Here is a 16,190-nt window from a genome sequence, read left to right on the forward strand (position 1 = left end):
GCTCTTACTGATCCCAGTAAATGAATAGTCTATTGTGTGTGCTGAGTTTATTTATGTCATTACTGGCACACCTCGTGTGTGACATTCCGCCTGCAAGCAAGCACCGCACTTTAGAATGTAAAATTACATTTTTAAAGCTGGCTTTGTATATAAAGTCGCAGAACCCTGAACGTTCAGTGATAAATTGGACTCTGCAAATACTTAAGGATATCTAGTTACTTCCGAGGAGGGAAAGTACAGCTTTTACTGCAGTTTTGTTTAAAAGATAAAATAGCAGCATGGCTTTTAAAGGTTGTGCCAGGATATCTATCTATCTATATATCATGTCGGTGTAAATTGTTCGGCTTCCAATATCTACATTTCAGGGGTCAATTAACTAACAGCAAATAGGATGTTTACTTTGCAAGGGAAGTTTCCCTTAACTTGGTAAATGCCCTAAAATTTCACTTTGCAAAGAATACCCAATAAAAAAAATACATTATTTTTGCTTGCACATGATTGGCTGATGGAAGTCAGCAGAGCTTCATGTCATTTACTAAAATAAGGGAAAACTTCCCCTGCAAAGCGCAAATTCCCTTGCATAGTAAACAGTCTACTTGTCTTTAGAAAATCAACCCCACTGTCCCCTCTCCATATTTTCTGTTTGTTTCACTTATATGCTTGTCTTATGGCATGGTTGCAAATGAAATAAGATACTCATGGTTTCAAGCTGGTGATCATGGTATTTATAAAGGGAATAGTTTTTCCATAGTGCAGAAAACCTGCTATGTGTAGGGGACCTGCAGACAAAAAACAGCATGATCATGACTCCTTTAGTAAATCAAACCCTTTAGCCTCGTATGCAGTATGCATTAGATAAAATAAAAGTCCCAATTTTCTGTTTGTGAATACACTAGAGCACCTTTTTCTATCTCATCAGTAATGTTAAACATACTAATGAATGCATGTAGAAGATGTTTATTAGCAAAACTGCAATAATAAATAGTAGCCAATTAGAAGCAAGCTGGAAAATCCAACATGTAAATATGATTATATGAATCAGTGTGTGTGTGACTGTATGTAAAGAGGTACAACACATGTGGGTACTGCATCTCTTTAGTGTGACCAGTGCCCTTTATATGTCAGTGAGACATGTAAAGCTGAGCAGGACAAGTAGTTTTGGACCAGGCTGAAGAAACAACTTAAGTGTCTCTAACTTTTTCAAACAAGTGGAAAGAGCACCCATGTAAAAATGAGCTAGGTAAATCTTCAGAGTACCCATGCCCACTGGGGATGATTTACTGAGACTGTTCACTTAGCAAAGTGAATATTTACTTAGGTTTAGTAAATAGAATAACACTTTGTTCATGTTGAATACCCAATCATGTGGAAGATTAGAGAAAAAAAAGATTTTTACTTGCAAGTGATTAGATGATTTAAGTGAACTCAGCTTCACTAAGCTAGATGAACAATCACTTTGCTAAGTAAACAGCCTCTACACCTATAGTAAATTCATCAACGTGTGCACTTTCACTGCACAGTGTGCACCTGCTATGTTTCTTAGGTTCACAGCCCCAACAGCATTTTAAGGTGTTTTTTCCTGCTTTTTTTGGCTAGTGTTTATGGGTCTATGCACGTTTGTCAAGTGTTTGGAGGCGTTTTGAAAAGCATTTTTATGTGTGTTTCAGATGGTAGATTGTGTGGCAAAATGAGCAAAAAAAAGTGTAAAAACGCTTGCGCCATGCATTTACAGGTGTTTCCATTGAAGTCTATGGGGCCCAAAGTGCAGAAATCTAAAGAAAGTTAACTCATGTACATTTTCCAGTGACAGGCATTTTGCTATAGGTGACAGAACGCTCAGGTGTGAACAGGGGTCATAGAATGGGATTCCTTGTGGTCAGCATTTTGTAGCTCTGAACTTTGAGCTACAAAATGCCTAGGTGTAAACAGGGACTTAGGTTCAGTACCCAGAAGTGGGTTTCCTGCATACTAAATAATCAATAAAGTCAAATAGAAGATAGGATATACCCAGATAATAATTGTCTACGAGCACTATGAGGAAGTTTTCTCATTTGATTATATTTTTGCTAATATAAGTTGGACTCTTAATACCAATGGAGGTTTTATTTTACTTCAAAGAAACTTCTCTCACCAGACTCTGAAACTACAGTTATTTAAAACTGGTGCCAAATCAAAGAGGAGGAAATAAATGCACACAGCACTGGACTTGTCAGTGACAACCTATCAGGATTCACTTTACAGTTTGTTAAAAAATTAAACTGAGCCGGATGTAGTTGGTGCCAAGAGCTGAACCATTGTGCTCATTTTCTTTTCTCTAATTTGAATGGCTCAGGGCCATAGTGGCCTTTCATATTATCAAAGTGTTACATTTCCCATATTACACAACACAGTGGAAGCCTATGGCATTTTATAAATGAATGATGCTGAAGGGGATAAATGTTAAATTTTTACTATTGCCTGTCACAACCCATCACCTGCACTGCTACAAAACAACCGCAACTATACATTTGTTAATTGTACTTCAGGATATTAGTCTCACTCTCTCTCTCTCTCTCTTTTCTCTCTATCTCCCCCTGCTATCTCTCTCTCTCGTCTCTCTCTCCCTCCCCTATTTCTCTCTCTCCCCCTCCTCTCTCTCTCTCTCTCTCTCTCTTCTCTCTCTCTCCCTCCCTCTCCTATTTCTCCCTCTCTCTCTCCCCCTCCCCTATTTCTCTCTCCCCCCTCCTCTCTTCTCTCTCTCTCTCTCTCTCTCTCCTTCGTGCTTTATATATAATTTTAATTTCTGCTTGGTACGCATGTGATTAGTTTACTAAAGGTGTAGAGAGTGTTCAGTAAATGTTCACGTTGCAAATAAGGTGAAACTATATTCCCTTTGAATACCCAAATATGTGTCAGGGAAATTAAAAAAACATGGATTCTTCTTAGCACATGATTGGCTTGAACACAGTTTTATCCTTTTTACTAAGCTAAGCGATCATTCACTTTGTTAAGTGAATAGCCTCCACTTCCTTAATAAATCAAACACTATCTTGTGTCTTCATTCTTCATTATTTAAGAAACTTACCTCTGTAGTATGACATACTTTTGTGATTTCCCTGGTCTGTTTTATCAGTGGACAGTCTGCTCCAGAAATCTAGAATCTGTATATCTAGAGCAACCTGGCTCAGTGGTATAGGAGATATATTTTCTGAATTATCTACAAAAGGTCAGATGTAGTCATAAAGAAAGGTTCTGACGCATAGTTTCCCTAAATGCATATTTATTTTATCTGCTCTGTGACATTCTAGGCAGAAAATATCATTTCACATTCTTCATTGTTGTTTACCAAAATCTCATAACTGTTGAACTGGAGCAGCTCCAGCAATAAATTCAGCGCTGCTTTTACTACAATAAGGGGAATTCAGAAAAAGAGGGTGGACACTTCCCCTAATAACAATTGCTATGTATTATAGCATATTATATTGCTCAGGGAAATATAGACTTTCTATGATAGTGTAAGACTATGGCTATGGCACAGGAAAAAAAACTTACAGACATTTTCAAGTCAATGCAGAGGAAGAATGAAGCATCCCCTTCAACTTACATCCTTGTATCATAGCAATATATTCTTAGATACGAAAGTAAATGAGTAATATTCACAAAGATGTTTATCTTTTTGCACCGCAAGTAAAAAAAATAATTACTTTTAACATTTGGTTCACATTAATATACATAAGAGAAGTAGAGGTCTTACATGAAAGTTGTTTCCCCCAAAACTTTAAACATTTTAATGCCCTGGTGCCCAAACCGGCAGCCCCTTGGTGCTAGCCAAGAGCCCTTGGACACTATCAGTCAGCAGTGGGAATGATCTGGTAAAGTGGCTATAATGGCAGTGATTTCTAGTAGTTTTTTTGTAACATGACCCCAGTTTCTGACAGTCTCCTGTCTCATGTCTTCAACCACATTTGTAGCATGCTCGTAGTCTCTGACCATTTCCTCTAGTAATCCTGCAGTAACTAACAGTCTTCTGTAGCATTATGCATATTGAATTATTATGTGTGATCTCTTTGGTGATGTTAGGGCTTGCATTTGAGGCACCTTATATCTCATACGTTGACAATAACTGCTTTAAGGCCTCAAATTATTGAAGGCAAATAGCAGTCTGTAAGGAGCTGTAAGCTCAAGCATCCAATCAAAAATCAACCAAGCACCAAACAATACCAAGAAAATACATGAAAACACCTTTCAATATACTTTTAAAGAATAATAAACATTCTTTTGAATTTCAGTTTCCATAGTTCTCTAAGATCGGTCTACATATTGAGCAGACAGGGATATGCAGGGCTTGAAGAGTGCTGTGACCCTCCACAAACTATGCACTTGTGCAATACGACAGTTGAGTGTAAATAGCAGTTTTTGATCATTACTTAAAACTGTTCTTACATATGTTTACCTTTTAGCCCAGTGTTTGCCTGGAGTTGCCGTTAAAGTAAATCTGTTATGTGAGAACCAAGATTGCACCATTGTATTGCAAAAAACCCCAATTGTAGTGCAAAAAAAAGTAACCAATTTGTTTTAGCACCTTCTAGTTGCATCTCTGACAGTGTAGAGGAGTGTTACACTGAAGCTGTTAGAGCCCTTTCTCATGGGCATTCCGATCAGGTATGCCTGTCAGTTTTTCAGATGGACCTGATCAGAAGCCTGATGTTAATATATGGACAGCCGGAACTAAACAGACAGTTGTCCGTTTACATCTCGTTACCCCTGGCTCCGGCCGGATCAAGGAAAACAAATGGATCAGAGTTCCATTTCACGGGATTTGATCATGCTGGATCGGGGATAATCAAATGTAAATGGGGTCTGATAATTAAATTTTTTTCCCCTGCATCATAAGATGGAGGAAAAAATTGGACGGACATGGATGTCCCAACGGTGACATCTGTTCTGATCAGCAGGGGAATCCATACATGGATCCCCTCCTGATTGGACCGTGTGAAAGGGGCCTTAGGAACTCTTATCCTCATGATCGTTTTGCTATACTTGATACACTAACACTCAAGTGAAATAAAAAAGCACCAGTGTTATTAATCTAATCACGTAAAAGGCTCCTAGTGATTAGGACAATCTGCTTATTGAAAATGAAATAATTATTATTATACTATTACTTCATGAAAACCGGTCTCTGAAGTTATTTGTGTTCCTCAACAAAGCTTTATATGAGTATGTGTATTTATGTACGTATCACTAATAAATCATATGTGACTTATGGTATCCTTCTGTTAGCCTATTGGCATGTTCCTTAATCAGCATGTTCCTTTATCCAACCCTTTGTGCTCAGAAACACTAAAAGTAATATTCCCACAAAAGCGGTTATGGGAAGAGACTTGGGAGTATATGATGTATGAACTGGAGTCAATATGTATAATTATTACAACCTCTAATAGTAGTACATACTCATACTTTAGCACAAGTTTAACTTGCAGAAAATTAATTCTGGTTTGTGAAAGTGCAGTTATATTGACTTTTCTGTCACCAGACTGACAGCTGTAGAGTCAGGCAATCCCAAGTTTTTCAGCCAGTCCAACAGCATTTATTTTTGTGTAATATAGAATGGCATGTCTGGGTAAATGCAGCAAAATGGATATAATATTTACAAAGAGAGCACAAAGTTGTGTATTTGGTCAATTATTATGAATTTGTGAATGGGAGGTGACACCCTGCATGAGTAAAGTTGTTTGGAAAAATTGAGTGGAAAGTATGTTTAGAATGATACACATACTCCAGACTTGGTTCTCCACTCTAATGAAAAAAAGGTTTACAAGTGTTCGGCATTAACTGAATTAAGACTCAAAAAAAGAAAAACAAATCTTTACGACATCTGCCTAGTTCAAGTTGTTGTATTCTATTCCAGGCGAATGTTTCCCAGTTACAAGGTGAAAGTCACTGGCCTCAATCCGAAGACCAAGTACATCCTTCTTATGGATATTGTGCCGGCTGATGACCACAGATACAAGTTTGCTGATAACAAATGGTAGGTGCTATTTTATTTTCATATGCTTGCTTGAAATGTGTTCAGTTAGTCAATTAAGTGCATAAGAGCACTGGCCAAGCACAGAGATCTAGGCCAATTGTTAGCAGTTTGATTACTGGAAGATCTTTCAGACAACCGCATACTATTGTTTTCATAGTGTACATGTAATGCAGAGTGTCAGCCTTATGCATTCCATAGAATTATGGGGATCATCATGTATGAAAAAAATATTTTAAGCCATCTCATGTTTTTTCCTGATTTTGGTACACCAGTACTATTAGTTGTACTGGTTTTTGTGGCAGGCACTTAGCTAATTATTCACAGCCAGATCTGTGCAAGATGAATTGTGGTTGGATAGTATGTGTTATGGCATTTGATCTTTGCTTTGTTTGCCAAGTCAGTAAATGCAGAACATTCTATTAACAACACTCACAAAGACCTTTTCATGCACTTGCCAAATTTCACTAAAAGCACCCACGCACCCCTAGAATCACTCATCTCCAAAACTTAACCTCACACTAAAAGTTTATCCTATGTCTCTTAATTTTGCACTTCTCTGCAGTAAATGGCAGACGACAGGAAATCTGCAGCACCGGTCCAACACCCATGCATGTCATATCTTTACAAAGTTAACTGTGTGACTATTCACTTCAATTATGCAACCATATGAAACGCAAATTCCTGTGCTTATTCATTTGTTCTGCACATGATTGGATAATTAAAGTCAACAGTCTCACAAATTTTTTTGCGTGTAGATTTGCAACTCCTTTAGTAAGTCACTCTTATTGTGTGTTTTGACAAAATCCTCCATGTTTGCTAGTTTGCTACAACTATCTACGTGTTAATCTTTCCATGAGAATGAATGTAAATGCACTAAAATGCACGTAAGAACAGGAAGAAAAGATAACAGTTTTACCCTCATTAGCAACAAGACTGACACAAAACAGATGCTGAAAAAATGATACAGATTAACCAATGCAGAACAAAAAAATTGTTAATGCATGCAAGCTGCATGAAATTGCAGGTAGTAACATACAAGCAATTTTTCTGCTACCGAATAAAGTGTCTGAAAAAAAAATTGCAAATAACCATATAGCCTGTAAAGAAGAGAGTAAATACTCACCTCTCCCGCTGCCCATGCCGCTAAACACTACTCCATTGCAGATTAAACTTCCTCTATAGTCAATACAGAAACTGACGCTTCTGAAACCTCTGTGGAGGTTGTTGGGAGCAACCAAAGAGCGCTGTGGAGAACATAGGGGATCAACATTCCTAGGAGTGTCAGTTTTTGAAGAGACTTCATGGAAAGATTGCTTTTCAATGGAGCAACGCCGGATGCAAGGTAGTGGTAAAGACCCTTATTTACAGGGAACATATTTATTTAAAAATTGTATTAATGTGACAAAGTGTCTTTAAGCTTAACCCCCTATATTAAGCCTAAAATCAACCCTAAATGCATAATCCTTAACCCACGCCTTAAAATGAACCCCCAAATCTAAATCATATGTACATAAGCTAGCTTTAAGTCTCAAAAAACATAAGTGTTGTTCCAAAACTGTTGAATTTACCTTGACTCTGACAATATGCAGTAGCTGCTGAAAGGGAACAGTTCATTGCCAAAAATGACCAAAACCAAAATTGTGGCGCCAAAAACTCTAAACACTCTTTTACTGATGGAACAGTGTCATACTTTCCCCTGCTTTTAGTAATCTTTACTTCTGATGTACTCTATGAACCCTTTTTTTAAAAAGTTTAGGGATTTTTCCTGCAAACCAGTTTGGGGATTTTTCCTGCAAACTAGTTTGGGGATTTTTCCTGCAAACCATATCTCTGTTAAAGGAAAACAATTCCCCAGGTTGGATAAATGTGCTCCTTATATTGCAGTTTGTGTGCACAGCATGTCAATGTACCTGTCCACCTACATATTGTTTATCTTAACCAGTAACTGTGGCCTTGCCATACGGCATCTGCTATACAGCATGGCTATTGCATATTTGCTGAAAACTACATCATATATACATAACATAAAACATTAGTCATTAGTAAATATTATAATATACCGTATATACTCGAGTATAAGCCGTCCCGAATATAAGCCGAGGGTGGGAAATGAGGCAGCTACTGGTAGATAGATACCAATAAAATTACATTAATATTTATTTAAAAGAAAAATAACCTAGCTCTGTAAGTGGAAAAGGGGGTACAGGGCTACATACAGATCATTTAATACATTCATGTTAGTATCATTGTAAATGTATTGTCTGCACTGTATTAGCAGTATATACTCTATATGGAGTATATACTGCTAATACAGTGCAGACAATACATTTACAATGATCCTCTGCTAACATGAATGGGTTAAATGATCCGTAGTACATGATATGTAGCCCTGTACTATGGATCATTTAACCCATTCATGTTAGCAGAGGATCATTGTAAATGTATTGTCTGCACTGTATTAGCAGTATATACTCTATATGGAGTATATACTGCTAATACAGTGCAGACAATACATTTACAATGATCCTCTGCTAACATGAATGGGTTAAATGATCCGTAGTACATGATATGTAGCCCTGTACTATGGATCATTTAACCCATTCATGTTAGCAGAGGATCATTGTAAATGTATTGTCTGCACTGTATTAGCAGTATATACTCTATATGGAGTATATACTGCTAATACAGTGCAGACAATACATTTACAATGATCCTCTGCTAACATGAATGGGTTAAATGATCCGTAGTACATGATATGTAGCCCTGTACTATGGATCATTTAACCCATTCATGTTAGCAGAGGATCATTGTAAATGTATTGTCTGCACTGTATTAGCAGTATATACTCTATATGGAGTATATACTGCTAATACAGTGCAGACAATACATTTACAATGATACTAACATGAATGTATTAAATGATCTGTATGTAGCCCTGTACCCCCTTTTCCACTTACAGAGCTAGGTTATTTTTCTTTTAAATAAATATTAATGTAATTTTATTGGTATCTATCTACCAGTAGCTGCCTCATTTCCCACCCTCGGCTTATATTCGGGACGGCTTATACTCGAGTATATACGGTACTTCTTAAGATTGTGTTCTAACTATATAGAATCAATCTGACTTCTTCCCTGGCTTACTCATACTCTCTTAATGAAATACAAATATCCTGAGTATTCTGTGCAATAAAAGGACATTAAAATCACAGGAGATTGCTAGATTTATAGTCAGAAATGTGTGTTTTTCTCTTTCTGCATGCATCATGTTCCTTCATATTTTACTTCTAGTTTGATACTTGTCAGCAAAAAGAAAAATAAACTATACACAGAACTATTTTCTTATTGTGTCAGGGCTTTTATATAAAATTTGTTCACGTAAGGTAATATTGTAATACCCAATGGGGTTGATTTATCAGAACTGGAGAAAAGAAAATGAGAACACAAGCTGATTTGTTGCCTACAGCAACAATAACATTCATGATTCATTTTTCCATAGAGTAAAGGTGAAACCTGAGTGGCAATTTTGCTCTAATTTTCTTTTCTCCAGTGTTGATGAATCAGCCCAGAGTGAGATGAAACCACATGTTAAAAATATATATTCCTCTCAAATACAACCTGTCCCAACACCCTTTAAAAGACGGTTAAATATTGTAAAGGGTAGTCATATCTTTCAAAAACTTTTGACAGTGTAAATCAAGCAGTGATTTAATCAGCTTTATTGCTTCTCCATTTCTCTTTAAAATAATTCTACACAATTGTCTGGATTATACTTGCTGCACAATAAGGACATTTCAGAAATGTAATTACTCTGCCACATGAGTAGTTTCTTCTAGCTATTGTGTTGAGACTGCTGTCCCACAATGGGCTTTGCAAGAGGACAGCAGAACGTGAGCTGCAACACCTGGTCCAGAAAACAACTGCCTAGGTGGCTCAGGGCTACAATTACTATAGTCCTCTGTTATTATCTTGGGTTCTTGCCATCCTTATGTTGTTCACATAGACGTCCAGGCACTGCAATGCCCACTCTTTGTCATCAGGAAGTAGCAGTGATTTTCAGTTGCACATTTGTATTATCAGGAATCATCCATGTAGTGGAGTCTTAGGGCTTTGCTCATGGCCACAAAGATGGCAAAGCTATGTTTACTTTATTCAACCAATCATCAACCTATCGAGTGCTAGCAAAAATACTGTTTTTTTTAATTGTCTTTGTTTAACATTCACGTTGTTAGATGAACATCATCAACTCCCTTAGTAAATTAACGCCAATACATACTGAAAGTTTAAAAACACAAGGCAAAGAGATGGGTAAAATTAATATTTAAAAAAACATAACTACTCTCTGCTCGGCTTACATGATAATGTATAGGTCATATGTTTTGAGCATGTAGATGGGGCTTTATTTTTCTTACCCTATCCCTAAAATTTATTTATTTCTCTTGGTCATACACCATTTCATGAAACAGAACTTTCTGATGACTTATATTGTAAAGTCAGCTTCCTCCATGTTAGATGCTTATTTTTTTGGGTCTCAATATAAAAAGTGCTGAAAGAAAACATATTTGAAAGGGCAACCAGGTTTTACCTTTCAGTATTGTTCAAACCTGAATATCCAATAACATGCAGTGAATTGAAAAGAAAAAACAGTATTTAGTCTTGCACATGGTTGGATCATTGAAATGAATGCAACTTAACTGAATTAAGTAATCTCTATCTTTAATAAGTGAACAAGTACCTTTCTAGGGGAACACTCTCTACTCTTTTGGTAAATCAACCCCAATATGTTTAACGCATTACATTTTAAAAAAATGTAGTACCAATCCTAAATGAACTACATGCAATATTGCTTAAATTAACCTCTCAACACGTAAAAGAGAAGTAAACATGAAAGATAATGTCATTTGCCACTATCTTAGTATGTACGCTACACAGCAAACTAAACATACAATACTTTGTAATGATAAAGAAGTATATTATAAAATATTAAGTGCATAGGTAATTATGTTGTCATGCATTAGAAATAGAGAAATGGAAATACAGAAAATACATTTTAGGCATTGACTAGCTCCCAGTTATGTTTTTGTATTGTAACATTATACTTCCTCCTTAGATAACACTGTTTCAGTTCAGGCCAGATGCCTCATTGGCAAATTATACTTACTGATTTTGGCAAATATAAGTGCTGTGGACTACAACATACCTATATAAGGTTAACAAGAAGCAATTTCTTCTGATCCCAAGAGATGGCCCAACCACTATTTCCCATATATTAGCTGTAAGTCTACATTACATTCTTTGTGCAATAAAGCAGCTCCCCTCTTTCCCCTCCACATAATTTTTTTCTGTTATCTGCTGCTTGAGCCTCTGGTAAACTCCACAGTAAAGTCCACATTCAAAAAGATAAAATTTTACCCAGCTAAAAATTAGCAGCCTGAGTACTGATATACACACAGTTTGGACTCCAGGTCAGTGCACTCTCAGCACCACAAAACCTCCAGGTGCACATCCGACTCCTCACGTTAAAATCCACAACACTCAAGGAAGGTGATGGCACCAACCATTAGTTCTTGCATAAAACTTTTATTGAGGCTCAATGAAATATATTGAGAATTCTTAACGCTCTGACGTTTAACAGCGTGAAGCTGGTTAGCGCTTAATCATAAGTGATCTCTAGTGAAATCTCCTATGGGTATATAGGACTAACCACACCTTCAAAGCAGAACAACCACCAGCTGCTACTGATTAGGAGACCACTATCGATCAGTTACAACATACCACGTTTAACCCAAATAATCCTGCTTACAACACGAAGCATGAAATATATATTTGTTTTAAAAAATGTTGTCATGTAATTCTACACTTATGAAAAATTTAATTATTACTACCACAATATAAAACAATTTAGGTACAATTTTCAAAAAAGGGTCTGTCTGCTATGATCCTTAGTAAAAGCTTTATGGAACGATTGATGGTTGGTCCTTTGTTGAGTGTTGTAGCATGATACAGAACAGCATAGATTCTGCATGAGATATTAGGGGCCACAATATAGATTTGCACCAGCTGCTGTTTTTATTGCCTATGGGCTGCATGTGCAATTTTTTAACTGTAATAAGCCTATTGTGAAGTCGTAACAGGAACACCTTCAGCGTTACATACTCATAGATAGCAGCATGTTTTTGGATTTGGAGATTATTCAAAGGTTTAGTTATATTTGCATAATGCAGAATGCAATTACATCTTCCGGGAGTTGGAGACAGAGGTATTGCTTGAAAGGCTTTGTAATGCTCAAGATAGTTTTACTGTATATCACATCTTGTTCTATTTAGGAATGGGCGTTTCTAACACAAGCCACAGTTTTAAATATGTGTTTTTGGCTTCGAAGCAGAGGAACACATTCTGTATAAACTTTTGACTGTGAAATGCTTCTGTTTGTAATTGTTTACTGCAACCAGTAAGTTCTGGACCTAAAACTTCACTTTCTTGGAGCTACGCTCAACTTACTAATAAGACAAATGATGCCAACAAGTGCAAATAACTAGATATTTCCAAACTATGAGATATAACCTGAGCAATACTCCTGCCAATTCTTTTGAAAGGTATCATAATGTGATGGTTGAGAGTCATTACCTCTCTTTTGCGCTTAAATGTCCTTGTATATGTTGTGCACATATTTATTTCCTATGCAGCAAAACCCACTAAAGGAAGTAGTGTTTTATTATTAAACTGCTAGTGTGTCTGCAAAGTAAAACACCTGTATGTCCAGCAGCATGTTAGTACCAGGGCAGACTCACTGAATAGGCTTAGATAGTGTCCTAGATGCAGTATACAGTCAGGGAATGGATGCTTTTATCAGACTATAGTGAAACAGTTGCTTTGCTTTGTGATTGTCCCTGTCAGTACCCGTGCTGTAAAATGTTGTATCTCTGGAAGTAGATCATGTAATGCTCAGTGCAGTATTCTTAATTGCTTGTCTAACATAACTAATAACTGTGTTATTAACAGGGCGACTAGACAGGATATGGGAGGATTGCCTCCTAAAGGAGTGAATCTGACACAGAACACAGTGTTGTAGTTCAGAAGTAATATAAAATCCCTTTTACTCATTCATGCTGCTGGAGATTACCTACAAGCAGAGGAAAATCAGCAGCTTTAGCCTTTAATATTAAATCTCTGAAAATTACACAGAATATGGAGCTATTTACACTGCTCTGGCTTTGGCCATTTTATTCAAAATGGATGCATCCACAATTAATTTTGTGTAAATAGCATATTGTAACATCAATCTGGATACTGACAGACTCAAAACATGCGGAATTTGTGAATGTCCTATATCTCTTTTCTTGGTAAAAGATTCCTTTTAATTATTGAAGTCTGCTATTACGTATGATAATGTTAAAGTTAAAAAAACATCTGTAACATCAAATCCAACAATGAAGTTAAATTGATTAAATCAAAAGCACTGTGTCCCAGTTAGATCTAATTTATTACAAAATAACTATAAAAAAACACATAAAATGAAATTACATTAATAGACATTATAGATGTTTCCATTTTACAAAAGTTGGTTCAACGGTGGGATGATGGTCACTTTCAACGCGTTTCACAGACTACCAGTCTGCTTCTTTATGGGAAACAATCTACAATATCACATATCAGTAATCAACCAAATAGAAAAAAAATTATCATTTTGAAAAGGACAGTAAAAGTTACATTACTAGATGACAAACAACAAATGTTTTTACATGATATAACCACCGTCAGTCATGTGGAGAACCAAAAGACAAAACAGACCCCCAATGCAGGTAGAGAACATATAGATGGAGTCCCCAATCATTAAAGAATTGTATCTAAATTTGGTTGATCTAAAAGATGTGAGTATAAGGTTATTGACTTTATCAAGTCGCTAATAATTATATCATATAAGCATCGGTGTATTTGAGTAATATTATTACCAGGTTTATTCGATGCTGCAAATTTCACATCTCATCAGAGCTAGGATCATCTGGTGGATTTGAAAAACCAAACTTGCCATAAGGAGCCATCAAGAAACTGGTGTATTATAGGAATCTACATTTTAAGAAAAACTAATATCACCTAAACTGTGATAAAAGACATTGAAATAAAACAAAGTCTAGTTTATTGCCTGTCAATTGTTCTTATGTAGACCTGTAGTCCCCTTAAATGAGATAAAAGGTGTAGATATGTGCAGCTGTACTTACATAAGGTATTTTAATGAGTATAGATAAGAATGCTAGATATCCACAGACAGAGAAATAGACAGAGACAGAGATATCCACAGAAAGAGAAATAGTAAAGAATTCACACCAAAAAATGCCATAATCTTGCACTTTGATAGTATCAAGAGAGAAATAAAGAGAGATATCCATATTTCTATTACTAAAAGACTTGCAAGGTGGGCTCCCTCACAGAAGGGAAACAAAATCCCCATCTAGCTTTGGCAGGGATTATAGGTGGCAGTACTGTAACTTTGTGCTACACAGGGAGTCTGTCTCCCTTCTGTGAGGGGGCCTAACAATTCTTTTTACTGGAGTATTTGCTGAATCAATAGTGATATGGTCATCTGTATTTTTCTCTCTTGATACAAGTTCACAGCATAGTGGTTTGGTGATATTTGTTTATGTTAAGATTTTGCTTAAGTACACCAGTTTCTTGATTACTCATCATGACAAGTTTGGCTTATTGAATCAACCAGAAGATCCAAGCTCAGTTTATATTTGAATTTTGCAGCATCAAATCTATTCAGAGAGATTACAACTACTTGGTAATGATGTTACTGAAACTGATTTTTTAATTTAATCTAATGATTAAACATGGAAAGATAAATTAAACAAACTTATTTTCAACTCCTTAAGAGCAACCAAAGTTAGATGCTGTTCTTTGATGGCCGAGCACTGTCTCTCTATATATTCTTGGCCATTCCCTCCCTGTATTGGGGTTCTGTTTTCCTATTTTGGTTCAACACAACTGACAATGGCAGTATCATCATGTAACAAAACATTTATTGTGAAGTAATTCTTCTATATGATTGGTATATGATTGATGCCAATATGGTTTTGATTATTGACGTAATTTAATTGTGTATGTTTTAACAGTAGTTTTGCAATTAATAAAAAATATTATACATTACAAATCAATTATAATATTATCGTATTATAAATTAAAAATCATTATAATCAATAAATTAATAAAAAAAATTATTTAAAAGATTTTAGGCTTCAGCTCCTAAAAAAGTCCTGTTTTGCTACGTGAGTCTTTGTTCTCCATAACTACTTGATTTACTAGACTGCACACACACTTCCATTTTAAAAACAATTCTATAGAAAAAAATTTCTGATGAATGCAAGAAGTGATTGAGTAAAAGTAGTAAAAACATGCTTCACAAACATTGGTGAGGTTGTCAAAAGCATAAAGAGAGACTAAAAAGAAAGATGTGTCAATAACTGGAATGGTATTATTAATATTATTTATTTTTCAACACACACTCAAAGGGCTCTAATGACATAGTTTTACAACAGAGATATATGGGTTGCTTTGTTAAACAGTAACATGTTAGAATATAGAATTCTAACAAATTTTGCTTACAGAATGGTTAAATAACATGCAGGCGGGACACCTCATTTCTTTGCTATATGGTCTGTAGCACTTTGTTTGTTTTATTCTATGTGAGTATTACATTTTACGGGCATAGGCTGCTGCTAGTTCTTGTCTGTTGATGTCACAAGGTTCAGTTTTCTCAGATAAACCAAATCAATAAGCAAAGAGGAATACTGTAATGCGTCACTTCAGTGACAGCTCTAAGTCTGCTGTGGTTGCTGACTACACATGATATCGGCACCCAAAAGCAGTCTCAGGCCTTTTGAAAGGCTATACAAATGAGGGTTCCATAGATAAATAACATGCATAAAACACGGTAAATGCACATATAATGTTATGAAAAGATAATTTTTTTAATAAATGGTCTGACGACTGGGTCACTTTATTGCAATTTAAAAGTAATTTTCAATGTTACTTAAACTTGCAGCTTTCATTTAAATTCCTGCCATGAATGTCTTTATTTTAGGGTGACAATGCTCTGTCCATGTTTCCCAATTGTGCAGCTGCATTATCAATATATATATCTATATATATATAGATATATATATAGATATATATATGCATATAT

The 16,190-nt window shown here is 35.9% G+C and overlaps 1 protein-coding gene across 1 annotated transcript in view; it reads left to right on the forward strand.

Moving 5' to 3' along the window:
* Positions 1–16,190, forward strand: part of TBX5 (T-box 5) — a 67,191-nt gene that overhangs the window by 3,625 nt on the left and 47,376 nt on the right. The window contains exon 3 of the mRNA XM_018560752.1: positions 5,891–6,010. Coding sequence (XP_018416254.1) covers positions 5,891–6,010 — 120 coding nt within the window. The remainder of the gene's footprint in view (positions 1–5,890; positions 6,011–16,190) is intronic.

The sequence above is a fragment of the Nanorana parkeri genome, unplaced genomic scaffold, assembly GCF_000935625.1.
Source record: "Nanorana parkeri isolate BGI_ZX_2015 unplaced genomic scaffold, ASM93562v1 scaffold18, whole genome shotgun sequence".
Lineage (NCBI taxonomy): Eukaryota > Metazoa > Chordata > Amphibia > Anura > Dicroglossidae > Nanorana > Nanorana parkeri.